General features: G+C 41.0%; 2 protein-coding genes across 2 annotated transcripts in view; both read left to right on the top strand.

The window, feature by feature from the left end:
• Nucleotides 1-22,499, top strand: part of capn5b (calpain 5b) — a 61,336-nt gene extending 38,837 nt beyond the window's left edge. The window contains exons 7-15 of the mRNA XM_039618595.1: nt 3,890-4,083; nt 6,910-6,987; nt 7,855-8,050; nt 8,135-8,257; nt 8,346-8,542; nt 9,978-10,099; nt 10,208-10,261; nt 11,365-11,501; nt 14,807-22,499. Coding sequence (XP_039474529.1) covers nt 3,890-4,083; nt 6,910-6,987; nt 7,855-8,050; nt 8,135-8,257; nt 8,346-8,542; nt 9,978-10,099; nt 10,208-10,261; nt 11,365-11,501; nt 14,807-14,989 — 1,284 coding nt within the window. The 3' untranslated portion in view covers nt 14,990-22,499. The remainder of the gene's footprint in view (nt 1-3,889; nt 4,084-6,909; nt 6,988-7,854; nt 8,051-8,134; nt 8,258-8,345; nt 8,543-9,977; nt 10,100-10,207; nt 10,262-11,364; nt 11,502-14,806) is intronic.
• A 2,334-nt stretch (nt 22,500-24,833) lies between these two features.
• Nucleotides 24,834-26,155, top strand: part of myo7ab (myosin VIIAb) — a 47,570-nt gene continuing 46,248 nt past the window's right edge. Inside the window, exon 1 of the mRNA XM_039618594.1 lies at nt 24,834-25,082. The gene's annotated coding sequence lies outside the window, so the exon portion shown is untranslated. The remainder of the gene's footprint in view (nt 25,083-26,155) is intronic.

Raw genomic sequence — 26,155 nt, forward strand, 5'->3', positions numbered from 1 at the left:
TGCAAAAGGTTCAGCTTAAAGAACACGCTAAGAATCACTAGTTATTCTAACATGCTTGTGTTTGTTGGATTTACATATATGAATATGAAGCACCAAAGGAAAACCTTGAACACAGCCCTCAAGTCAAAGCTGATTTTCTTTGTTAAGACTAAAATTTAGATTACAGTCGAATTTCTGGCTAAAACTCAGTAATTAATGCACTAATTACTTCACAAAAACTCTCTTGCTGTAGGTCAGAGTCAAAGATGTTGGTCTAAACTGCAGCTCAACCGGCTGATGGAGTAATTTTAGTCGGAACTTAAACCTCATCCCACTCCAAAAGTCAGAAGATGTCAGTCTCTGCTGTTTCCACTTTATCCAGGTGCAATAGCACAGAGGTAGAGTGCCAATTAAATATGCATTCAAGCACCTGACTTTTGAAACAAAGCCATCGGGAAGTTCGCACTTGGCATTTCAACAGCATTTCAAAACCCCGCTGTCTGAAAATTGTGTAATCCCCCACAGCTGACCTCCTGTGCCCCAGAGCCCTTTAATAATTAGAACGTTTTCTATTCTGATTTAAAATCCAGGGATGAATAACCAACCTCTGCCTGTCGTGACTGACTTTCCAAAGACATTCAATTGTCTGGCAAAGATAGCAGCCATCTCAGAATCTCCGAATGAGCTCTTCTCAGAGGCTCTTCAACTTTGTGCTATAATTAATGTGCGAACGAGGTGCCATTGTGCGCAACATTTCAGATTTGTGCCTGTGTGCTTTTCCTGTCCTCAGCATTTGAAGAACCAGACCTGGGTATTGTTATAGGCTTCCTGTTAGCAAAAGCAGGTTTTAATGCGGGGATTAATAAACGGTCCATTCCAGTGAAAAGGAGAAGCCATAAAAACTCATAAAAACCAGGACAAATTTATGGCCATTTGTATTAAAGTTATAATGTAAAGACGTGAATAGTCAGTTAAAATCACATTCTGTTACTAATTTGGGTTTGTTTATGCTGTTAGAGTTATACTGAAATGACACACAAGGTTTTTCCACCCTGACGGCACATAACTGCAGCTGTAAGGGACTAGTGCTGGAAATCTAGTCAACAGGGGCTGTGTATGAAGTTTCATCAGTCTCTATTTTATTTTATGTATTTATTTTCTGGCTCTAGTTTACAAGTTATATGTGTGTGTGCTCATATGTGTTTGAGCACAGAAAAGTGTTACTTTTGCAAGTGCTTCAGTTTTTATTTGAATAATTTAAGGAGACAGAAATCGGGCCTTCATTCCTATTTTTTTTGCTGTTAGTAAAATTTATTCTTGGAACACATTTAGGGTCAATTTAATTTTCACTTAAATAGCACTAGCCTTACAACAACATTCATTTCAGGGCACTTTACATTCCCTTTGAGCAAGCACTTGAAAATATTCAGGAGGTAAAATAACAAATATTCACTGCAGCAATTTGCAACACTGGAAAATAGAAAGTCAGACTAATTTGAGTACAATAAATGGGACAAATAAATCTTAATAGAGTCTATGCTCAGACACTCTTATTAAGACTGTCATTTTGAAGCATAGACAGCCTAAAACATGGATGTAGCCACTCTGATGTCACCCACTCGTTACTGAAATCCTGTTCTGCAGCCTCGAGCTGAGCATTTTCACCGTTGACATCTTGATGTTTTGAAACAAAAGATGATGAAGGGTGGATCTGACTGTGACGTCGGCAGTCATTGGCCAATGAGGATAGCATTGATAATCCTTCTTTTTGACACTAAAAGGTGTTAAAGCGGGTCGTATACCAATCAGAACGTTGGTGGATCGATCCCCGCCTCCTGCAATCCACATGTTGATGTATCCTTAAGCAAGATATTGAACTCTGAATACCCTGATGCATTCATTGTAATGTGGGTGTGTGCAAATGTTAGATAAAAGTGCTTAGGTATAGATATCAGCAAGTGACTCAAAATTGAGTAGAAAGGCACTATATAAGTAGCAGTGGGTTACTGTAATTTGCAAAATGAACTTAATGTTTTATTCAGTGTGATCTGAAACTAGAGCACGAGCCCATAAAGCCATCAGGAAACTGCTCACTGAGGTCCCAGAGGGGGCTGAGGGCCATTTTCCCATGAACTTCTGTATAACCAAAAGTCTTTTTACAATAAGATAAGCAGCCCCCTGGTGGCCTTTTAAAAAGATTAAATTCAATTGCATTTATTTATATAGCGCCAAATCACAACAAGAGTCGCCTGTATGCGATTGAGATTATAAGGTTAAGACCCCACAATCAATCAGACGACCCTTTGTGAGCAAGCAGGAAGGAGAAACTTCCTTTTCCCATCTGACGGGGCCGGCTGGGGGGGTACAGGACCCCATAAGAATTCAGGTTTCAGGTGCTTAACTTTTAAGACCAGGAGGCGACGTCCTTCTTTTATGTTGTCTGAACCTCCAGTAAACTGAGAATTGCTGGTCTCCTGCCACCATCTGTTTAGTCATTAATATAGCAGCTTTTCTTCAAAGCTCAGTTCTTCCAATAAAACATTAAGCCGACTCACCTCTATGCAAGAACAAAATAATAAAAGCTGTTGCGAGCATAGATTTCATGTAAAAGATGTCAGATGTTGGTTACTTGGGACTACTTTTTGAAGTCTCACCTTTTTGCCTTTTTTTGTAGCTTTTTGGCCCCTGCAGCTTGCTTTATTTTGTTCTTTGTTCTTTTTTTAACCAAAACTGATCATATTTGGTATGTAAGTTGAACATACTGACATGGCGGTCTGTGACAGTATACATGACGGACATAGCCTCTATGATGTCACCCTTTGGTTTTGGAGTACATTTCCACATTCCAGCGTTAGCATTTTGTCTGCCACCATGATGGGGGGTTTTTAGAGCCAGAAGCATATATATCAGCTAACACCACCTAGCATTTAACAAAGCTGCATTCATAAACTATACAGGTGGAACACACAGGCGCACATCTGTTAAATATTTTGGAGTTTTCTTCTTTCGGCTGCCTCATTTAGGGGTCGCCACAACAGATCATCTGCCTCTGTCTCACCCTGTCCTATTTCTACCGTGCTCCTCTGTGACACCAGCCCTCTGTATGTGCAAACCTTCCTTTCTTCTTTTGCCACAAATCCCCCATGACAATCATCTTCACCCACTCCACCCTGCCTCGGCTCTCTTCTTCACCCTTCTGGTGCACTGTCTGTTGTTTTGGATGGTTGACCCCAGGTATTTAAAATCTCTCTATTCCTTGCATCTTCAACTTTCAAACCTGCTTCTACTTACTTTCATACTCTTCTCTCCTGTGCATACCTCCACCTCTCCAGGCTGTCTTCCACCTGCTCCCTCCTCTCACCACAGACCACAGTGTCATCTGCAAACATCGTAGTCCACAGATACTCCTGCCTGACCTCTTCTATCACCCTGTTTATCACCACTGCTGCTAATTAGTTCTAATTAACAGACTAATAAAATACTAAAAAATAAATTTTTAACTAACCAAAACTGAAGCACAAACCTCAGGGATGGGATAATACTAGTGAGTCTTTAAAAAGACTTTAACAGGGAACAACGGTAAAAAAAACACACATTTAAGAGGTCCCTTTAAGGACTCAAAGTGACAGATGAGGACTAGCAGGCACCAACTGACTCCAGCTTCCCTGTTTTGGGACACCTGAAAACCAAATCAGCTATGCCCCTACCTCCAGTATCCAGGTGGATGAGTTTAGAGTTTAGGATTATTATAGGGAAAACGATCCATAAAGGCCCAAACTCGACTTGACTTAGTTTTGTAGACTGCCTCAAGTGGCTGCTAGAGGAACTGCTTTTTTGTGTTAGCTTTGTTTGTTAGCATTCTTTTCTTTTGTCCGGACTGACAGAGGCGTCTGTGTTTTCTGCTTTCCAGGCGACCACGATAGAGGACATGGAGGCGCGGCTGGATTGCGGTTTGGTCAAAGGCCACGCCTACGCCGTGACAGATGTACGGAAGGTGCGGCTAGGTCACGGACTGCTTGCCTTCTTCAAGTCGGAGAAGCTGCACATGATCCGCATGAGGAACCCTTGGGGGGAGAAGGAGTGGAGTGGCCCTTGGAGTGACAGGTAATCACAACACTGCCACCTGCAGGCAGGAAGATAAACTACTGAAGCTCCTCAGTCTCAAATCCTACCCTGTTAAAGGTAATTGAGCGGTCTTCATCTATCATTACTCATAGCAGACATCTTACCTCTGTGAGTCAGATGTGGAGCATTCCCAAAACAATGTATTTTGCCCGTAATAGGATACGTGACCGTGTCAAGATCAATTTAACCAATTACATAAATTGAAAATGTCAAAGTGCGCCGGTCCCTCAAAATTTGACTCACGAGGTTTCTAAGAGACGTAACATGATGAATGATTAAATGCCAAACGACAACAGAAAGCAATCCATACATAAGGTCCAGGACACAGAGAAAAGAGGAGGACGATGGAAAATGTCATGTAGACAATGAAAAATGGAAATGCAATCAAGCTAATGGGCTGCAGAACAAAGAAGAACGGCTAAATTCAGCCCAGTCGGAGAGCCGCTTGTTTATGAAAGCAGCTCAGACGTCCTCAAGAAAAATGTTTCAGCTCAGTTTTGTGCTTTCTGCTTTGCTCTCCTGTTTATTCTCCGCTATTCTTCTTACAGGAGTGGGTAAAACGGAAAAATAAATGTGCTCCCTCCTCGTCTCTGTCTTTGAATCGTGAACGGGCAAATTCGGTGAAACAAACAGGGAGCCGGTAAAGCCAGATAATAACAGACTCTGAATTATTGATAAGGCTGAAAGAGAGACAGCTGTTATTAAAGAGACGTGAGTCATCCCTCATCATTCACTCACTGTCGCGGAATAATTTATTCATGGTTTGATAAAACCCGTTACTGTAAATGGAGGCTGACAGACCGCTGGACGTTTGTCAGGGCATCATAAACAGAGACATAAACACAGAGCTAATGCATCCAGTAAAACACCTGTGTTTCCCCTGAGCACTGAATACAGAGGAAACCTTGATGTGCAGGTATGATTCACACGGTAATAAATACCACGACTGGTGCTTTAAAATAGAGCTCAGGAGGGAGAGACGCGCACGCGATTCATTTGTCTGAACTCGATACAGCTACTCAGAAATAAACTTTATAGCTGTGGTCGTTATAAGGAGTCATAGCTGAAAGTCTTACAATTAAAATTTATAATATTCTGTTAATAATTTAAATGTTTTTCCTCTTCCCCATATTTGAGGTCCCACCATTTTCATAGCAGGCAGATGTATATTATTTTACTAGTATGACTGTACGCATCTTAAATTAATGTTGTACGGTTTAAATCTGCTAATCTTGTGTAAATGTGATAAGTAATACCCTTAGGGATTATTTGCAGTACTCTGAGGGTAACTTAAGGTTAGCTATAAGAGGAAATTTACACTGAAAGGTGCAGAAAATAAAAATTCTAATATTTTGAGTGACAAAGACATGTTTGAAGCAACAGATCCATTCAATCCATTCATTCAATCAATCAATTTTATTTACAGTATATAATGCTGAATCACAGCAACAGTCACCTTGTGTTGCTTTATATTGTAAGGTAAAGTCAGTAATACAGAGAAAACCCCAACAATCAGACAACCCCCGATGGGCAAGAAGAGAGCCAGAGATTAATAATAACTAATGATTAAATCCAGAGAAGTGTCTAAACACATGGTGATGGAGAAGACATGCATAAAGAAGAAACAGCCATAGTTAATAGGCCTATTAACTAAAAGAGGTTTCAGATACAGTTGATTAAGCCCTAACAACAAGCATTATCAAACGTTTTTAGCCTAATCTTAAAAGCAGACAGGGCGTCTGTCTCCCGAATCCAAACATTGAGCTGATTCCACAGAAGAGAGGCCTGAAAGCTGAATGCTCTGCCTCCCATTCTACTTTTAAATATCCTAGCAACCACAAGTAAGGCTACAGTCTGAGAGCAAAGTGCTTTTTTGGGGTGATACAGTATTAACCAACACGACATGGTTTATGTAAGTCAAATGCTGACTTGACCAGGAAAGGGATGATCAATAAAGCGTGCTTAGGAAGCATAGGCAGCGTTTACAGGGGACAGTTTTCATTATTTTTAACATTAAGTGTCATTTCATTACAAAGAAGTTCTTTATGGATCACGACTTCTGTCTTCTCACTGATTGTTGTACATATTTTTGGCGCTGCCCCCTGCTGATAGTAGCAGCTATGACAGGTAGACGTGGGCTTTCATCTCCAGACTACCAATGCAGTGTCATACTGGACTCCAACGGGGAGCAGGTGGCTCTGTGCAGCACCTAAGCTAAATGAGAGCAGTAAAACAATGTTGGATGTTGGTTACTTGAAAGTATAATTACATGTTTAGACATTATTTTTTAGGTCTCATTTGTAGGCTTGATTTTTGCTCGCACAATGGTCCGTTTATAGTTGGTCTTTTAGAGGCTTAAAGGTGTTTCGCTGGTCCCGTTTAACCAGCAAGAGGTTGTGAAGGCTCCTGTAATGTGTGCTGCCATTACAGAGGAAATAAATTGATGATGAGCAGGGGGAAATTAGCTGTCACAAATGATGAGCTCATAAAGAAAATGCTCAAGGAACCCCCCTCCACATGCAGCACCTGAGCCCCCCGGAATCTGAGTTAAATAAATGGTCAGTGTGATACATGAACCTGTTTAGGTGCTGGTGTAATTAGTCGTGTAAAACCAACACGTGAGACAGAAGATAACGTGTCAACAACACACGTCAACTAGAGCAGCTCCAAACGAGTTCAGGTCATGAAACAGTGAGGCCTTTTACTAAAATCTGACACACTTATACAACAAAATTAAAGTCTGCCTCTAACAAAAGCTCGTTTCACATAAAAGCCTGTTTGCTCTTTTGTTTTTGCTCCCTGCAGTTCGGAGGAGTGGAACAAGGTGAGCAAGAGTGAGAGAGAAAAGCTGGGCGTCACCGTACAGGATGACGGCGAGTTCTGGTGAGAGCCTAAAAAAAAAAATACACCCACAGTCATTTTGTTACATTAAAAAAAAAAAGACTACAGCACTTTTATTTTCAGGCACTGATGTTTGGGCCGCAGGAATAGTTTTGAGCTTTTTTTTTTTTCTTCCTGCTGAGATTTTTGATGTTTTGATTCAAAGCTAAAGCAGGTGGCCTGTCATGTCTGCTGTTACAAAGGTAGATGCTCATACTAAGGACATTATATTTTTGACAAGCCCAAGGTTAGGACCAATGTGAAATGTATCTGTTGCGGGAGTTGAACTTTAGAACTGCTGTCCTGGGAAGACTAGAATGTTAAACACACTTCTTCCTCTATTTTATTGTTTAATTCCTTGTGATGTAAATGAACCGCATAAAGATAATTAAGCAATTAAACATGGTGTAAAAGTATATGCATTTCTGTGTTGTCCTTTTCTTTGGGACCAACCTCAGAATGATGAGGGGAAGGCAGAGACATGAATAAGGCCTTCAAATCGGCTCTGATATTGTAGCAACTCAATACAGACTATAAGCTAGCCTGGCTTAAGCTCATTTATTAGTTTATTTATTACTTTGTTGCTTTGTTGCATGTATCACTAAAGAAAGACGTCAAATTAGAAATAAGATTAAGAAGATTATCTTCATCGTGTCAAATAAAATGATGCAGTTCTTCAGAAACCCTCGGACTCAAATTTTAGGCTCATTTTATCTCAGCTCTGTACATCCTAACCGTTTGCTTTGCTCCTGGTTTTGTTTCCTCTGCTTTTGTACCTGTTCAAGGTCTTCTTCTTTCAAGCTTTTCCCTCTAGTTGGTATCCACTCTCTCTGCTCTCTTCTCTCGTCTTTTCCTGCTGCCCTCCTGCAGGATGACATTTGATGACTTCTGCCAGTACTTCACTGACCTGATCCTGTGCCGCCTCATCAACACCTCCTACCTGAGCATCCACAAGACCTGGGAGGAGGAGGTGATGAGGGGCTCCTGGGTCCACCGGCAGGATCCCCTACGCAACCGATCCGGAGGCTGCATCAATCACAAAGCCACCTTCCTGCAGAACCCTCAGGTCGGTACATGTTGTGGTTTTGTCTTTAAGAACTGTGTGATCAGTGCTGGACTTTGATGCACCATCCTCTTTTTCTCGTCCTAGTATGTGTTTGATGTGAAGAAGGTGGAGGACGAGGTGCTGATCTGCTTACAGCAAAAAGAGAAGAGAGCCACACCAAAAGAGGGCAAATCAGAAAATCTCGCTATAGGCTTCGATATCCACAGGGTAGAAACACGCACACATAACCGAGAAATCTTCACAAAGCGTGACCAGGAAGTAAACCTGTGACAGATCTGGATCTTCTCCTTCTCAGGTGGAGCTAAATCGGAAGTACCGTATGCACACAGCCCAGCAGAAAGTAGCAGGTTCCATCTACATCAACTCGCGCTGCGTCTTCCTTAGGAAGGAGCTGAAGGAGGGCCGCTACGTCATCATTCCCACAACCTTTGACCCCGGGCAGCAGGGTGACTTCCTGCTCCGTGTCTTCACTGATGTGCCTTCAGACTGCAAGTAAGTGTATGATAGTCTTACATCTGAATGTAAAGAGCTACACTCGGAGGCTTTACATTTTTAAAGTCTCGTCAGAGGCTGACGCAATTGGATGCATTATTGGATGAAAATGTACTTCCTGTCAGTCACTTTACACAGTTACTTCTGCAAAAAGTAATTTGTTTCAATACTCGCTCCAAGACTTCCCATTTAATCAGTAGTTAACACTAAACATCTGCCTACACATCTGGACAAATCATGGGCTTAATGAGGGGAACAAAAGTCCTCCTGTTTCCTGTATTTTTAGCTTCACTTCTCACTGAGTCATCTTATGCTTGGTTCTGTGTTGTTCTGACATTATCAGCTTCCTTCCTTGCCTGGCTTATTTTGATTTTCTCATACCAGTGTTGTCCTATCTAAGTTTATTTCAGTCATCTTATGCCTGAGTTTCAGGTGTCTTCCCCGGCTTATTTTGATTGCTACCTTGGTTTAGGTTTTCTTGCCTGGATTATTTCAAATTTCTTGTGCAGAGTTTTCTGTTGCTGAGCTCTTGATTTCTTCTTCTGGGACGATCCACTTTGTTCATATCAGTCTTAGACCCCTTCCTGCTGTTAGGTGCAGTGCACATTTCCAGCTGTATTGTAGGCCTTTTGAAGCTGGTGTCCTGCTGCCCGTGTTTGCGTGGGTTCCCTCCGGGTACTCCGGCTTCCTCCCACCGTCCAAAGACATGCAGCTTGTGGAGATAGGTTAATTGGATAATCGAAATTGTCACTAGGTGTGAATGTGAGTGTGAATGGTTGTCTGTCCTTGTGTGTTGGCCCTGCGACAGACTGGCGACCTGTCCAGGGTGTACCCTGCCTCTCGCCCTATGACAGCTGGGATAGGCTCCAGCGCCCCCCGCGACCCTGAAAAGGATAAGCGGAAGCGGATGGATGGATGGATGTCCTGCTTAGTGTTCTGCTCACAGCCAGAATTTCTGTATTACAGCCATTATAAACACTGTTTAAGTCTTAATATAAAATATATATAATCTATATATAATATTTTCCTGTCTTTACTTTAATTTTAAAAATGATTTATACAGTGTATCAGGAGAGTTACAGTCCTACATTTACACTCATTAAACCAGATTGATTCCTGTAATAACACAACCACAGAAATTCTGCCAAGGAAATCATTCATATTAGCTTAAGAAAAGGACTGCTTCGCACTGTGTTGATACATCAGCACAGTAACAGATAGTAGATAATTTTTCACCTATTATTTCCTGTTGCTTTTGGCACTGCTTTCATTAGGACATCCAAAAGAAGTACAGAAGTTTGGATTTTCCTCTATTTTTGCTGACCAGAACCTGCTGCTGCAGCACTGGCAGCGTTACAGAGGCCTGTCACACTCCAACATGAAGCATATCTGTGTTCATACATACACGTACCTGTGCTGTCTCCATGTTATTCAGAGAGCTGACCCTGGACGAGCCTCCTCAGACATGTTGGACGGGGATGTGTGGCTACCCTCAGCTGGTCACTCAGGTCCATGTACTGAACGCTGAGGGTCTGCAGGGACAGGACTCCAATGGAGGTCGGTATGAGGACTCCAGTCGGTGCGTAGCAGCCGTAACCTTGCCTGACATTGAGTGCTGTGTTTTGTATTTGCATGTCAATGATGAAGTGCTGTGAAAACCCACAGAGCTGCACTGCCTCAATCCCAAAAAGAGAGCGAGAGCCCAGAGCAAAGCACGAGGTACCTCAGCACCACCCGCTGAGATAATTTAGCTAGTGTAGTGTCTACTGCCTGTAGTGTGCAGCAGTTATGGCTTAAATCTCTTACTGTGTGTGTGTGTGTGTGTGTGTGTGTGTGTGTGTGTGTGTTTGTGCGTGCGTGCATGTGTATATATGTGTTTGTCCGTGTGTGCCTGTGTGTGTGTGTGTGTGTGTGCACTAACTGCTGTAACTTTAACACAAAAGTTCATGTGATTGTAGCGTCTTATAGTATGCTTCTGTTAAATAAGTAAATCGGCGCTGAGCAGTTAGTGTACAGCATCCCCCAAAAAGAGCAGCTCCTCATGTTTGATTTGACAGATTTTACTTTATTTTTACCCTTCCTGAGACAAAACTGTTCAAATCTTTTAATTGTTAGGCAAATGTTAAACCACTACAGTAAGGAGCCACTCGACAGGGGGTCATTAACTGTTCTGATACCAAGTAAATACAAGGGCCAGTTTTGGTTTTACTTTAAATTTGTAAAGTTAGCTTATGTAGGGGATAGCAATGTGTCATGACTTCAGAGATAAATCGATCAATTTGCAAATTCTGAACACATTTAATGACCACCATGTGCCTGTCTTTAAAGCACTTTAGTTCCACCTCTCTTAATAAAATAGATCTGACAGTCAGTACAAAAGGGCTCAGATGTTTTTCATAATGCATGTTTTCATTTTCCCCCAAATTATTCAGTTCAGTGGGCTACATGCTGAACAGAGGATAGAAACAAAGTATCAGTTCATAATGCCAGTATCAGTCCAATACCAATACCAACATTGGTATCAATACTATCATCGAGCCGCCCACCTTTACTGTTTTGTACATACTTATGAAGCATAAGTGGAGACAGAAATACTAGTTTTTTGTTGCTGTTTTTTAATTAAATAGTATCTTCAAATGTAGAAGTCCAGAAGTATTATCAGCAAAATGCACATTGTTAGTAACAAAAAAATGTCCTCTGCGGCTGTTTTTTATTAATCAGTGTACTATATTAATACATTTATTGACATTTTGCTGGTTTTATCCGGGCAGAGCTATTTTAAACTTTTAGATATTTGTTATTTGTATATTTTTTTCTGACAGCTGTAGATCCCTACGTCATCATCACCTGTGAAGGAGAGAGGGTTCGTTCACCAGTTCATAAGGACACACGGTGCCCAAACTTTGACATCAAAGGCCTGTTCTACCGCAAGAAGCCCAAGGAGGGCATCCACATCGAGGTGAGCTGTCACTCTGCAGTCCGTAGTGTGAAAGGTTGGAGAAAAAGAATGCAACTTCAAATTTGATTTGTTCTTTATCCCTCAGAAACTACAGCTTTTGGCCAGAGGCCTTTGACAACTTTCACATTTAGACATGGCACCAAAATGTAAAGTGCACATCTTCTGAACAGTAGCTGGAAGGTTACTGTTCGCTTACCTTGGATTTCATTGCATAGTTTCACTAAACTCAAATCAAGGTAACAGGATGAGAAAACAAAATCTAGGAAGTCTTGCTATATACTGTATGTTTATTCTGCGAGCAGGCCATTGTGTAACCTCTCTTCATCAGGCTCTGACAAACACATGGTCACTCTAAATTAAATACTAGCCATTTGAGTTGATATATAAAAATCATCAGATTCAAGCATAAACTCAACTATATCAAAGAAAAGTGTGCAAAAACTTAACCACCAGCAGGTGTTTCATAAAAGGAAAAGAAATATCAAGACTAAAGTAAACAATGTCTCAGAAAAAGGAAAAAAGCTCACATTCATATCGCCACTACATGTAAAATAATTTATATATAAAGAAAATAAAAGTAAACCTACAGAACAAACAAGTTATAATGCAGACATAATATACGCTGTACACAAACAAAAAGTAGCCGTAGAATTCAAAATACAGGGTTATCCAGCCAGTAAAAATCCAATACTAAGTATTGATCACATTTACTGAGAAATAAATGTTCATAATTACAAATCTTAAGTTTCCCTCACAGGCGTCAAACTGTTATTAACACATTAGGTAAAACATTGAGGTCAAACTACTGTAATTCTTGAACCACTGGCACAATTGAAAAATTCCAACGGTTCCTGAAAGCATCAACTCTGTGCTTTATCAGTGATATGAGGGTCGTGACGGTAATCCCAGGTAGGGCGCCATATTCAGTGAGGCTGCTGCGACACTGTTCCTGGGATTATTGTAGTGATCCTAATATAACTGAAAAACTCAAAGTCGCTGCTTTCGGGAACTGTTGGAATTCTTTCATCGAGCAAGTGGAGTTATGGCTGTTACAGATGTTGAAAAAAACGTTGGAAAACCTTACGTTTCTCCGCTTTCATTGCTCTCTGGTCTCACGTTGACATCCTATGTGACAGCTCTGTGTGTGTGTTTTAGCATTTTGTAACCAAACACGTGGGAAATTTGAGTCTTGTAAGTTGAAAAAAAATTTACTCTTTCAGTACTTGATGTAGACGATTTAGGGCATGAATAATATATTTCTTATATTTGTAGATATGTCAAAACATCTTAAGTATTCGCAAAGTGAAAGCAAGAACCTAAATACACAGTCGACAGTGACGGCTGCAGAAAAGTGGGAGCTGGCTGCAGGAATAATTTGGGTTGATAGTCCCGTGGCACTCGTCTTCATGCAGAGCTTCACAGCGTTTCATCGCTTGTCTCATTTTCAGTCCTTTTTCCCTTTATCAACTCTCTCTTTGAGCCTACGGGACGTGAGAATGAGGCTGCTAAGGATGTTTGCAGAGCATCCATAACCAATCAGTTACAGGCTCCATATCAGGCGACACGTGTAAACCGGTGTATTTGTGAGGGAGGATATTAATAGTAATACGATGTTGGATTTGCTCGTTTAGAGCTGTGAAATTGTTTTATTTGTAACACAGTGAAATGAAACCATGAGGAGTGGGCATTAGAGCTGGTAAATCATCTGTATTTACACACTGTTAGCCTCAGAGAGAGAGAAATCATTCATTTAAATAAATAAGAGAGTTAGACGATCACATGAGGTATCGTTCATGTTGTTTTTCACCAAACAATCTAAAAGATAGACAGATCAATTCAAAACTGAGTAAACAGACCTTCATTGAGCTTATTAATTTGTCCAGTAGAGCTCCATTAAAAACCCAAGTGTGCTTAATGATTCATTTTATCATTTTCACTATTCATCCGTAGCCAGTCCCCTCACTTTTACTTTGGAAGTTCAGTCACTGTAACCTCAGTTACACGTCCCACGTTGTCAGGATTTCAAGATTTCAGATTGCAGTCAACTGAGGTGTTTTCTTAGCCCTTCTAATTTAATTGCATAATCTTAGCTACTGTGGCTGCTATAGGACAAACATATTTTAGACAGACGAGAGATGATGGCTGTGGCCGGCTGGCCTGTTTGTACTACTGTTTGGAATGGATCCGACTGTTGGGTTTTTCCCTGTTTGTTGAAGGCTGTCACTCCATTGTTTTCCTCAGTTGTGAAGAGGCTGTAAAACTTTTTGAAAGCAGTCCAATAGAGTCAGAGAACCTGTTGAGGATTTGGTGAACTGTTGGTAGCACTGTCATTCCTGTTGATTTTAGCTGCTGTTAGCCCCTGTTAGCTTCAGTTAGCCCCTGTTAGCTTCTGTTAGCCTCTGTTAGGTGCTGTTAGTCCAGGTTAGCAAAACTGTCGTTGAAGTGGCTGTACCTTTGGTTGAACTCTGACACTTGAGAATAAACTCTCATACGATGTAATTGCATAGTAATGTGTGTATATGTATGAATACAGTATCCCCTTTTTTTTCTATTACAAAATGTCAAACATGTCAAATGTCAAACAATCACTGAGAGCCTTGTTATTATGTGTGAATAAGGACCTTTTATTCATTTCATTTTGTTATTTACTAAATAACAGGTTTTTTTAGTTTTAAACATGCTTTTAATAGATTTCTTTGAAATCTATTAAAAGCTTGAATTTTAAAGAAATATTTACACGTTACCATAGCGACCAGAGAGCGTTAAGAGGCAGAGAGGAGGATGTTACTCTTAATGTTGTTGGCGCATTTCAGGAGGACGCTGCTAATAAAGTTACACAATTACACAGTGAATTCACGTTTATTATTATATTTACAAAATAAGTTTTTGTCTTGGTCGTATCATTTTATTTTGTTGTATTTATCCGCGACACCTTAAAGGCCAGTCCGGGAAAATATTGTCTGACATTAAACCGGTCTGTGGCGCAAAAAAGGTTGGGGACCGCTGTTTTAAATGACAAGTGGTTTAATAACTTTGTTAAGTAGTATATATAGTGTGGGTACCCTTATACAACCACAAAAACTTTTTTTAAACATATACTCTGACATATAAGCTTCAAACGACCTGTGTGAATGAATAACCGAGAAAAGGTTTCCTCAGTGTTTTACTTCTCTCCTTCCTAGCGTCTTCTGTCACTTTCTCTCTGGTGTATTTCCTTCGCTGATTCCTCCTTTTTTGTGCTTACTGCCCTTTGTCTTTTTGTTTCCTTCTTTCCTTTCTGCCTTCCTCCCTTGAGCGGCCAACAGATCTACAACAAGAACATGATCGTGGACACCTTCCTGGGTCAGGTGATCTTGTTCAGCGACCCCAACGAGCGCCAGGAGCAGCACACGCTTCACCTGCGCGACAAGGGCAGCCGACAGGACAACGACCTCCCGGGCACGCTCACTGTGCGCCTCATCACGTCCACCACGCTCACCAACATCTGAAGCGGCAGTTTATACGATTGCAATGATCGAAGCTCAAGGTGGCGTACGAACCATGCCCGCCGTTCACCTTCGCAGTTCATCTTTTAACCGTCGCGGGAGCTCACTGTGTCTTTTTTTTCCTGCCGCTTGCGCTCTCTGTGTGTCTCTGTTTTCCTTTGCTTCCTTTAGCTTCACAGGGTTTTATTTTTGAAGGCCTGCATCCATATATCCTGATGGAAGCTGTACAGGGGGTTTGTACAGACTATTTTTAAATACATTCCTGTCAAAATTGTCCATTAGTCACAAATTTGTTCTTAAAGTAGCAGAAATCTCCATCAGAGCAACAGTTTTATCAGATATTTTTGCTGTTCTGACCCTTAATTACAGACTTGTTTTTATTTCTTCTTATACTCACATGCACACACACACACACACACACACACATATATACATGAATTTAATACATATGCAGACATCTCTGCACTCTCCATGCATGTGCCACTGTTTCCAAGGGCTATGCATTGCCTTAAGGCTGAGTTTTTCTCTCCTCTTTGAGGAGACGAGGGGAGGTGGGTTATGTTGAATACTATTTATCTTAGCACAGCCTTGGTTTAGTTTTTTCTTTGTCTCTAAAAGTCTGCATTAAGCCCTGCTTTTTGCCATCGTGTTATCAGCTTCTGTCTCCCAAATGCTCTTTTATGACTGTGAATAATCCTCCCGCCCAGCCAGCCAGCCCAACCACCCAGACACCTCAAGTCTTCAGCAGTTTGCCGGTGCTTTGGAGAGCATGCAGCACTCTGTCACTTTTTACGTTGGACTTCAAAGCCAACAGCAGCTCTTCTCTCCCCTCGACTCAGTGCTTTTTCTGTGTTGTTCTGTGAGCGCACCCGTGTGTGTGAAGTCTTGCCTCCCGGTTTCCATCACTAGCATCATTCGAGAATGCTTTCCGTCGCCGGCTGCTATGGACGATCTCTAAACTGCATGGCTTTTAAAAAGAAAATGAAAAAACCCCGAAACTCTCTGCCTGTGCTGCACATCTCTCTAGTCGTAGCTTAGCAGCCGGTGCTTCTGATAGTGCTACCCCCTTCCTCCTCCCCATGCAAACATCTTTCCAGTCCAGTGGAGTGCAAAGATTCACCCTGACATAAATCAAGTGCTTTATGGGACCAAAGAGGAGCCAGGCCCCCTTTTCAGACCGGCCTAGCCTGGCCCGGCCCGGCCCAAGCCTAGCGACAAACCGCCACCCCCTGTGCCACATCATCTCTTAACGGCAACACCACTGCCTGACGCTTCCTCTGACTTGAGTCTGTCGGCCCGGGCCAAAGACTCACGCCACGTGATCCCGAAAGACAGCAGCTCTGCAAGCGTGAGTGTGTGAGACTGTGTGTGTGTGTGTGTGTTTGAGTGAATGTATACCTGAAAGAAAAAGATCACAAAGGAAAGGTGTGAACCGAATAGAAAAAGGGACCTTTTTTGAAGGTAAAAACACACCTTGCACTTTATTTCTTTAGCTTTGAGGGGTAAAAAGAAAAACCCTCGGAGACTACGGAGAGACAGGAGTGCTTTAGCAGAGCAGACGTCCTGCCAAACAACCTGTGCCATCGCCTTGTTCCTGGCTTTGCCTCCACAGCAGGAAAACAACTCGGACGAATTGTTGAATTCAGATGGTTTTGAATATTGAACCGACACTGGTACAGTTTAATCTTTTCTCTGATGACATTTCTCGCGTAGATCATGTGGCCATCCGATCCGACCTTTTACCATCCGGTCGGCTTCTTGTGACAGAAAATAACAGCCTGTGTTTTTTGTTCCTCTTCAAAAGTGCAATCCAAGTTTTATAAACTTTTGGTTATTACGTTTTTCCCCTTAAAATTTGAAAAATGTAAGTTATGGTTATTTTTAAGACATTTCCTTTGAATGTAAACCATTAGTGGACTAAAATCTCAGACAAAATATCAAGCCCCCCCCCCTCCCTTTTTTTAGTGCCCTTTTCCATGACTTGAACTGTCACTCATGGCATTTAAGTGGTCACACATGTTTGTGTACAGCATCTTTATAAATGTGTCTTGCATGGGTTATTTTTCCAAGATATCCACAGCCTTGTATTGTACTGTTCAATTGTTACTCTATATATTTATTCTTTCTATCTCAGAAGTCTTGGAAATGCTAGTTTTGAGCAGTGAGCATGTCTACACTAAAATGCACCTCATGTCAGTCTGATCATATCAGTCTGTTTGAAGCAGTTGTGTCTTGTACTACAGTGATGCATTCATAATGCCTCTAGCATCTGTGAACATTAGCAGCAGTTGTCAACGACTATTTAGGTGCTATTTATCTTCTTCTTTGTGGTCTTTTTGTTGGTTTCACTCTGAAAGAAAGTCAACGTCACGTAACACGAGACTGAATCTGAAACGTGTTAACAGTGCAAACAGCCGGTGTTGGAGACTGTAGTGCAGAGCAGTGTGAGATTAGACAGCCTGCCGGTTTTTATTTGCAGAGTATTTCCTCCTTTTTCTGCCAACCAGTTCCATGCACTTCTCTGAAAACAGGCAAGCACTGCAACATAAAATTGATCCTGAAGTTGGAACCTGTGACTATGGGAAGAACAGAGGTTACTCCAGCTTTCACCTCTTAATGTTTGGCTCTTGTTTAAATAAAGGATGGCTCTCCGGTGGTATCGATGCAGAGTTCCCTCCTAACCAACACCTACTGTGAAAAAGAGGTGTTTGGGTAAACAAGAAGGCTTTCCCCCTCCCTCACACAGAGAGTGGCCTACTGCAAGTCCAGCTGTGGTTAAATTAGTTTGGTTAAAATGAGTTTCTCTTTGTCCAAAACAGTATAAAGATCATTTTTGTCTATGTGCTAAAAAAAAATTCAGACAGCTCAGATAAATAAATTTATTGCGGAAGATTATCAGTGCCAAATGTGTGCACGGGTGTTGTGATACAGAGCTTTTATTTTTCCTGAAAAAGAAGTATCTTTTGATCTTTTGGGTATTTTCTGAATCCTTAATGTATTTTCTAACCGCCAGATATTGCTTTTCCCACACAATAAAAAATGTCAACCTTTAAGATGTAAATTAGAAAGAAAACATTAAGGCAAAAACTGCATTTCATATAACGACCACTTGGGGCTCCAAAACGAGTCATTGTGCTCTGTTGAAAATGCCCAAGTTTACAGAATAAACAAAAGAATGTGTGTATGGTCCAGAACACGATTTCTGTCTTCATATCGAATGAATGCGAGGTGAATGTTCATATTCATCTGTTTGGATTTGGTAATGCTTAAAATTTAGGGATGTGGTCGCTTTGTTTGCAGACAACAGCTATAGTCAGCAGCTGTCTGACTTCACCGCCACTAATTTGTGTCACCTAACTAAATCACTCAACCTTGTTTTTGCTCTTGGTGCCTTTTGATGCATTTTAATGGATTATCCAAAAACTCCCCTCCATCGTCTTTTCTAAATTCTGGCTCCAATAAAATACCATAGTCGTGGCCAAAACTCTGATGTGAAGGCTTCAAAAATGCTGAATCTACAAACTAAACCGTGTCCAATTCCATCTTTTATATACAGCGTATGTAAATGACCTGCATCCTTCTTAAATAAATGCAAATTTAACCAGACTTCATAAGAAACTATGCTGATGCCGAGCCACAAAATTGGCAAGGCTTCACGAATAGAAAATAGCTTGAAAGTAATTTTTATTGTTCTTTTACTGTGCAGGAGTTGAAATGGTTTGAGATTTGAGGATTCTGGAAATGCTTTTGCAAACGTTAAATGTCAGTGTTCTGGGTCTTAAAGTTATTGCCTGGGACTTATTTTTCAGAAAACACAGCCTCTGCTCTATGAGTGAAATATAGTTGCCAGATATGAAAAATATAAGATACAAAGATATAAGCTGGAATCAGACAAATACCCTCTCCTGGTAAACATGTCGCTGTGACAGGCTGGAGTTTTGGTGTTTTAACCAATGAGGTTGCTTACAGACAAATCACATGGGACTCAATTAGCCCATATGGTCCCCCTCCCCCTTTCCAATCATCAGTTTGTTTACTGCAGGTTGACACGAAATGCATTTCTTGTTGCCCAGCAGTGTTCCTTATCCCTGATTCCCGTGGATGAAACCACTTTGGCATTACTTGCACAAATGTGTATGTTAAATGGGAAATGGATGGCTGTGGATGTGCTTGGAAGGCAGGAAATGACGAAACCAGATTCTCTCCTACTCTCATGTCTAATTCCTAAAAATGTCCAAGCTCCTCAGCCTGTCTGTAGATCCCTGGCACCTTTCAGAGGAAGCGCCTATGTATACCGCTTGTATACATAGGCGAGGGTAGAAACACAAATCGATCAGTAAATGAACACCTTCAGGTCTGTCTTTACTGTGACAGACTGCTCTGCTTTTCTCCAACTCGTGAAGAAGACCACAAGATACTTAAACTCCACCACTTCCTGGAGTAGTACTCCACCCTTTTCCATCATGGCCTGAGACTCGGGGATGCTAATTTTCACCCCGTCTGTTAGCATTCATGAATGGCGTGAGTTACAGTCAGTCTCTGTTTGTTAACCCTGCGATGGACCGGCCATCTGTCCAGGGTGTGCCTCGCTTCTCACCTAGTGAGAGCTGGGATTCGGATAAGCAGTTAGGAAAATGGACGGATGGATGTGGCCCTTATTTTTTTGTTGTTGAGTATAACAGCAGATAAGTGAAGGGAGATTATTTTTCATGAACTCTGACAGGGACTGAACAGGACATTATTTGTATTCAGAAGTACAAGCTTCCCATCAGCAAACCTGGATTTTATTTCCCCCTGAGTGTCCCTTCGGCTGATGTCAGTTCTGTACTGTGAGGTTTCTGATCAGTGGTTCGCGGCTCCGACTGTTTCTTTATTCGTACAGAAGTGATGCAGAAATATAACGGAAGCTGACAGCTGCGACACACGGGAGTATTTAGGCACTAGCGTCAGCAATCATAAGAGTACGGAGTCCGAGCCCCAACTCATGTGCCAAAAAAAAGGTGTTTTATTTTGAAGAGATGCATCGTGGGTGATGGAGTGTCTGAGTTGGACAAATGCTTTTGTTCCTCACTACATGCCCAGCTTTGTTTCTGCCTTTTGTCACCGTGTCGATCATTGTAATTGTTGCACATTGTAATCCTTTTGCCACAAGTGTTTAATGGCTTTCACTGTTAACCACCACACAGACACGCACACACAAACACAAGCACACACTAACACACACTTACACAGACCAGGCTTTATTGGAGTGTCTGGACCTTTTTTTGATAGTTGCTGTAAAGCTTATCAGTCTTCTGTGTAGATTTTCTGCATGGCCACGCCAAAGCAGGTTTGAAGAAACTGTTTGAATGAAGCCGAATTACTCACAGCGGCGGCGACTTTTGTACGAATCCAAAAATGCCAGTGCATGTAGCAAAAACACTTCAGATCTGCTCGCGCCACCACGAATCACAGAGTGTTCATTTTCAGTTCTCAGAGTGCCGTAAAAACCCACTTGCTACTTTGATAAACATACTGTGTGAAGTAAAAGGCTTGTGTTGCACACTTGCATGCATGGAAACAGTAACCAGTTTTCTAATATTTTGTATTTAGTATCCAGCAGTATACAGTATGTATATAAAAGTAGCAGGAACTTGACTTAGTTTTTATCATGAGATCCATCTTTCTGGTGGATGCTTATATCCTAGACACTCATTTAAGGTGGATGCAGTTTGTGTTCACGACCTCTAGTGATCAGCTAAAATGCGTAAAGGAATCAGATTGTTTCCCTTATTCCTTTTCCCATGATGCCTTGTGTGATTTACAGTTAGATCCATAAGTATTTGGATCTTGTTTCTTTACTTCTGTACACCACCAAAGTGGATTTAAAATCAAGCAAACAAGATGTGATTGAAGTACAGATTTAAGCTTTAATTCAAGAGTTTTAACAACAGAATTGCATTATTTCAGAAACTCTTGTTGCTCTTGGGGTTTGCTTTGGGCCGTTATCCATTCGTGCAGAGACTATAGCTCTCTATACTCATATCATCCTGCTACTTCTATCAGCAGTCCCATCATCAATAAAACTACAGGGCCTCAATTCTTCTGGAAGTCAGACATGCCCATTGCAGTGTTTTCTCCAACACGTTTAGGATTAAAAATGATGGACGTAGCTTCTGTGTTGTCACCCACTGGTTTCTGAAGTCATTTTTTGATTGGTTAAATAAAAAGTAGTGACAAAAAATGTGGGTCTGATTGAATCCTAAGTTTGGCGGTTCTTAGGATGTTTTATCTGCTTGATTTGTCATGAAAAACCACAGAACAGCTCATCAATCAACTGTTCGATTACTTTTGAGCCTCTGAAATGAGGAACTATGTATAAAAATGTCCTGAACCGTTAATACAGCACTTTTAGTAAAGCCCTTTAATTACACTCTAAGTCTGTACTTCAGTCATATCTTGATTATTTGATGTAGAAATTCACTGAGATGGTGTAGAGAAGCAAAATTACAAAATCTGTGTCATTGTCCAAGTGCCAGTCACCTGCCTCTAATGGGGCATAAGAAACTTATGACATAGATTGATTGGGGACTTCAAGCAGTTTGCAGGTGTCGCATGAAATTGAAAGGACTACACAATGATCAAGCACACCTTTCATACATGCAGAAAAAAGGGAACAATCCAGAGATAAAAAAGGTTTAGGAGAGCATAGATGCAAGGCAGAGAGAGGGAAAATGAAGATGCATGAGAGGTCAGGACTGCTGATGGTTCAGCACAAAGAAGCCTGAGTGAGCCTCATCTCTTAGGTCATCCTTCTCTTCTTCTCTGGTATGAATAAGCAGTTACGGCTCCCAAATCTTTAAGAAAAGCGAAGACACCTGCAGTCATCATGCACACAAGGTTCGATGGAAGTAGGAATCAAGTGAAAACATGTTGGATTTAGAGCGTTTATCATTTCTAGACAGAACGACTGCTTGCGTGCTGATCTTAAAGCCTCGTCAACTTGCTGCATGAGTCTAAATTGGAGTCGAGGAGCAGCTGCACCAGATATCACGTTTATCCTAACGACAGCATCATGTAGGCCATACCGAATTTGACACTCTGACATTTTTAATCTGAGCTCGAAGTCTTGTCCACTCAAGGAATGAGCTTGTGATTCTTGTATTTTTCTGCTGATGTTTATTAACTGGAGACTGGAATACCTACTGCATGGTGACTCTTCTAGAAGATGCTATGGTCTTTATAACAAGTATCTTTTATCAGTATTTTATAACCTTGTTAATTTTATATATCCACTCCCAACTGCTGTGTTTACTGATAGCTAGGTATCAGAGAGCCGTGCTGTACGTTCTGTACTGTGTGCTTGTCTGTGTCTTCTTTTTCAGCGTGAGCTTTACTTTTTGTTCTGTTTTTTTAACGCGTGCTCGTTTTAATTTGGTTCTCGGTTACACTGTGGTTATTTTATAGCTAAGATCTGAAATTATTGTTTTTTCTTTTGTATTTAATGTCAACTTGTGGCATGACTTTGAAATAAAACGGGAAAACTTATTCTCGGTCTGTCGTCATTTTTGTAATTTTTGCAAATTTACCTCAAAGGTGAGTACTTCTTTTGTTACAGCATTTAAAAATTCAATTTAGTACAACAAACTTATATAAAAACTGATTGCAGACCGCCGCAGTAGCATTCAGTCTCAGAATAGACACAGGGCATGTAGCTGTCCTCTTCCTTCTGAAGTTGATCACCTTCTCTTTGGTCTCATTTAGTGGTGGGCGATCCAAATGCATGATAGGATCAATGCTTTTTTATGCTCTAAGTTCAGTGTGTACCGCACTGAATTGTGTTAAATAGATCATTTTTTTGGAAATGAAAATAGGCACTATGAAAACTGTCTGGGTTGACTTCTATTGTTTGACACAAAAAGCTTCAAAGTCCTTTAGAGAAGGCCACATTTACACTCCAGGTCTCCAAAAACCCAGTTTCAAAATACAGTATTTAGTATCGGGTCGACACCTTAGTTTGCAGTATTGCACAGCACTAGTTTTATTCATATTCAGAAGCAGACTACTCCACAAAATCATCCACTAGTCCTCCGTGCTTCTCCTGCAGCCCATCACTAATTCATCCAACCACTGCAGCGTCAGAGTATTTCTGTAGGTGGCATGACTCAGAGAAAGCACAGTCAGCTGTGGGCCTGTCTTTCAGGTAGCCAGTAATCCATGAGCCGGTACCTTGGATTTGTAATTTTGTAAGTTTTATAGCTTTTCTGAATGATAAAGACCTCCATCATGGCCATTCATATTACACCAATGTAATAAAAAAAAAATAGGCAGATAGAAAGCCACTATACAAACAAAACCTGCTCTGGAGAATAAAGTATGAAAAGATCACAGCCTTATGTAAAGAAAGTGTGAATGCATGGGGGGAGCGATGTTTGCACAAACAGAGCTCCCTTTTCATGAAAAAAGAGCAATGTCTACTTAGAAGAAACCAAAGACCAAACTAAAGCATCGATCCTGTTCCTCTAATATCGATCCAACACAATACCGACACCGATATCTACACTATTGATAGGTGGATTATTTAGTCCTTTGAACACTGAGCCATAGTTTTTTAGTTTAGGGTCCTATTACATTTTCAGACACTCTGTATCAGCTGTTGATGATTCATGAAAATCATCACTGCTGAAATATATTTGAAATATATTTAAACTATTAAAACAAATCTAAATAAACGGCGAAGTTGAACATTTAAGGAGTTCTCTCTGCTAAGAAACACAAAAGTGGCTGATATCAGCTCGGCGCACTCTGACTCACTCAGGCAAACGGTGAAGAAGACAAGAAAACTTGGACGTAAGTTAGGAATAATTAATAACAAAATCTGTGAATAATCAATTTAACTTTGCTGTGTTATATAAAAGTATAGGCTGAGCTTTCACCTGGTGCCTGATTTTTGTTCTTTACGACAGAAATTAAAAACGGATTTTTTTAGAACAGGAAATATAAAAACCCAGATATTTTCAGATTAAAACATGATGGAAGCCCTTCATACAGTTACGTGTAACAATGTAACTCTAGATATCAGGGATGTCAAATTCATGTTACATCGTGGGCCACATACGGCCCACTTTGACCTTAAGTTGGGCGGACTAGTGAAACTCCACTTTATGCCAGTGTGCAGAAAATTAACTAAACATTTTATCCTTGAGATATCTTAATATGAGTGAAAGAAGTACAATTTCAACAGTGTGCCTCTGCTATATGATGTGTAAAATAACAGAAAGCTCATTACCCACACTGGCCTGTATTTATAATCTTTTTTTTTCTTTTTTTCCTATGGTAGAAATTACCTATTTAGCATTTTCTGTCATTTAATTGTTAATCCATCATGTACCTGTTTGGTGATGAAAATTCTGTAAAACTCCTTCCAGTGGGCCAGGTTGGAGTTTTTGCTGGGCTGATTCTGGCCCTGGACCTTATGTTTGACACCCCTTCCATATATAATATATTTATTAAGAGCTGAATTAAAGCAGTGTTATTTACATGCATGCATCTGTCATGGAGCACTGAGATTCATTACAAACCTGAAAGACCTCCCCCACCACTGTGTGTTGCACCCTCGGGTTAGATGAATGGGTCTAAACAGTATACAAAGGGACACCGGGGAGGTTCTGATCATAAACAAGACACAAAAAGCCAGATGATCTGCATTCCCTTTAAAATTCATACCATAACCAGAACTTGGAAATCATGACCTGGTTCACCTCCTTCCCCCAGCTGATCCCTATACAGTATGTGCCACCAACAGGCTCCACCCTCCCAGCTAATCAGGATTAGCAGCCGTGAATGAGACGCAGCAAGAGAGTCTGGGGAGCCCCGTTACTGACCCAGACATCAGACTGTGAGAGGGCTGCAAGCCACCTGCAGGAGGCTGCGACCACAACGCAACCAGAAGAGCAGAAGTCTATTGGAGAGATCTAAGAAAAAGACAGGAGCAGAGAAAACTACTTCATTCTCCAGGTTCTTCTCCAGCCCTTCTTCGGCCATCCTGTTAACTTTGAGCAGAAGACAACAGATGATAGAAGAAAAGAATAGTGGATCTTATGAATTGTGCTGAGAGGTAAGTGGGGCAGACGAACATGGGTTGAGGCCTGAGGGCTTATTAGGCCAGAGGGCTGCTGCTCTGCTATAGCTTTAGACCAAAGCCTCTTATTGCTCACTTCGTCCTGTGCCAGCACTTAAAGCAGCCATTATGTTTCCCTCAAAATAAATAGATCTGGCTGCACTGTGTATTTATTCCATGAAGTCTGGATGGTTTCTTCTAAATTAGATTAGAGATCACCTCTTGTCACATAGGAGCGTTTTTAAGTGTCTCTGTGAGAGCAAAAACCAATGAAAGCGGCACAGAGGAACATCGTTCATGCATTACAGCAGGTTAGAGAGGAGCAGTGAATACAAACGTCAAAAGCTGAGAGCTTTTCAAACTAAATTATGGCAGCAGGAGGTTCACCCATTGAAGAAGCTGAAACTAGAGAATGGCATTTTTAATTTGATAATCCCCGAACTGATTAACTGATTGTTTCAGCTCTTTACTCAAGGCGCTCCTTTTCTAGCACATTTAGGATGGTTTTCAACCACATTTATGAGACCAAATGGACTTAAAGTGTAGATATCCTGAGTTGGGGGGATTTAACAGCTGTTTCAGAGCTCAATAATTTTATTTTTATGCAAAATCAAGATGGGATACGTGAGGAAAACACCAAGAAGTTGCAAAGTCGAACCAGCGAGTCTGCCTGTGATCCAAGAAAGCAAACATATCTAACACTATTATATGAAAAATGGGTTTTTTTTGTTAGCAAACCAAAGGGTTGGGCCTTTACAGCTTCATTGTAAAGAGTTTAAATAGCTTTAGATTTAGGTCAGTTTAAATATGAATTGAGAAGCCCAGCGGCAGACGGGTGACCTCTCTAGAGTGTACCATACCTGTCACCCTATGACCCAACAGTTGGTTGGATTGGGCCATGCTTGAATGCATTACCACATAAATCATTTGTGCACATATACAACACACAAGGGCCTTCTCAGAGATTGTGGTCTTTAGAGAACTATATGATTGCAGTTTGTCAAATTGGCGCCAATGTACACCATTTAATCAATTTTATTGGCCCACCATATGTTTGACATATAAAGGTT

The sequence above is a fragment of the Oreochromis aureus genome, linkage group 10 (assembly GCF_013358895.1).
Source record: "Oreochromis aureus strain Israel breed Guangdong linkage group 10, ZZ_aureus, whole genome shotgun sequence".
NCBI lineage: Eukaryota > Metazoa > Chordata > Actinopteri > Cichliformes > Cichlidae > Oreochromis > Oreochromis aureus.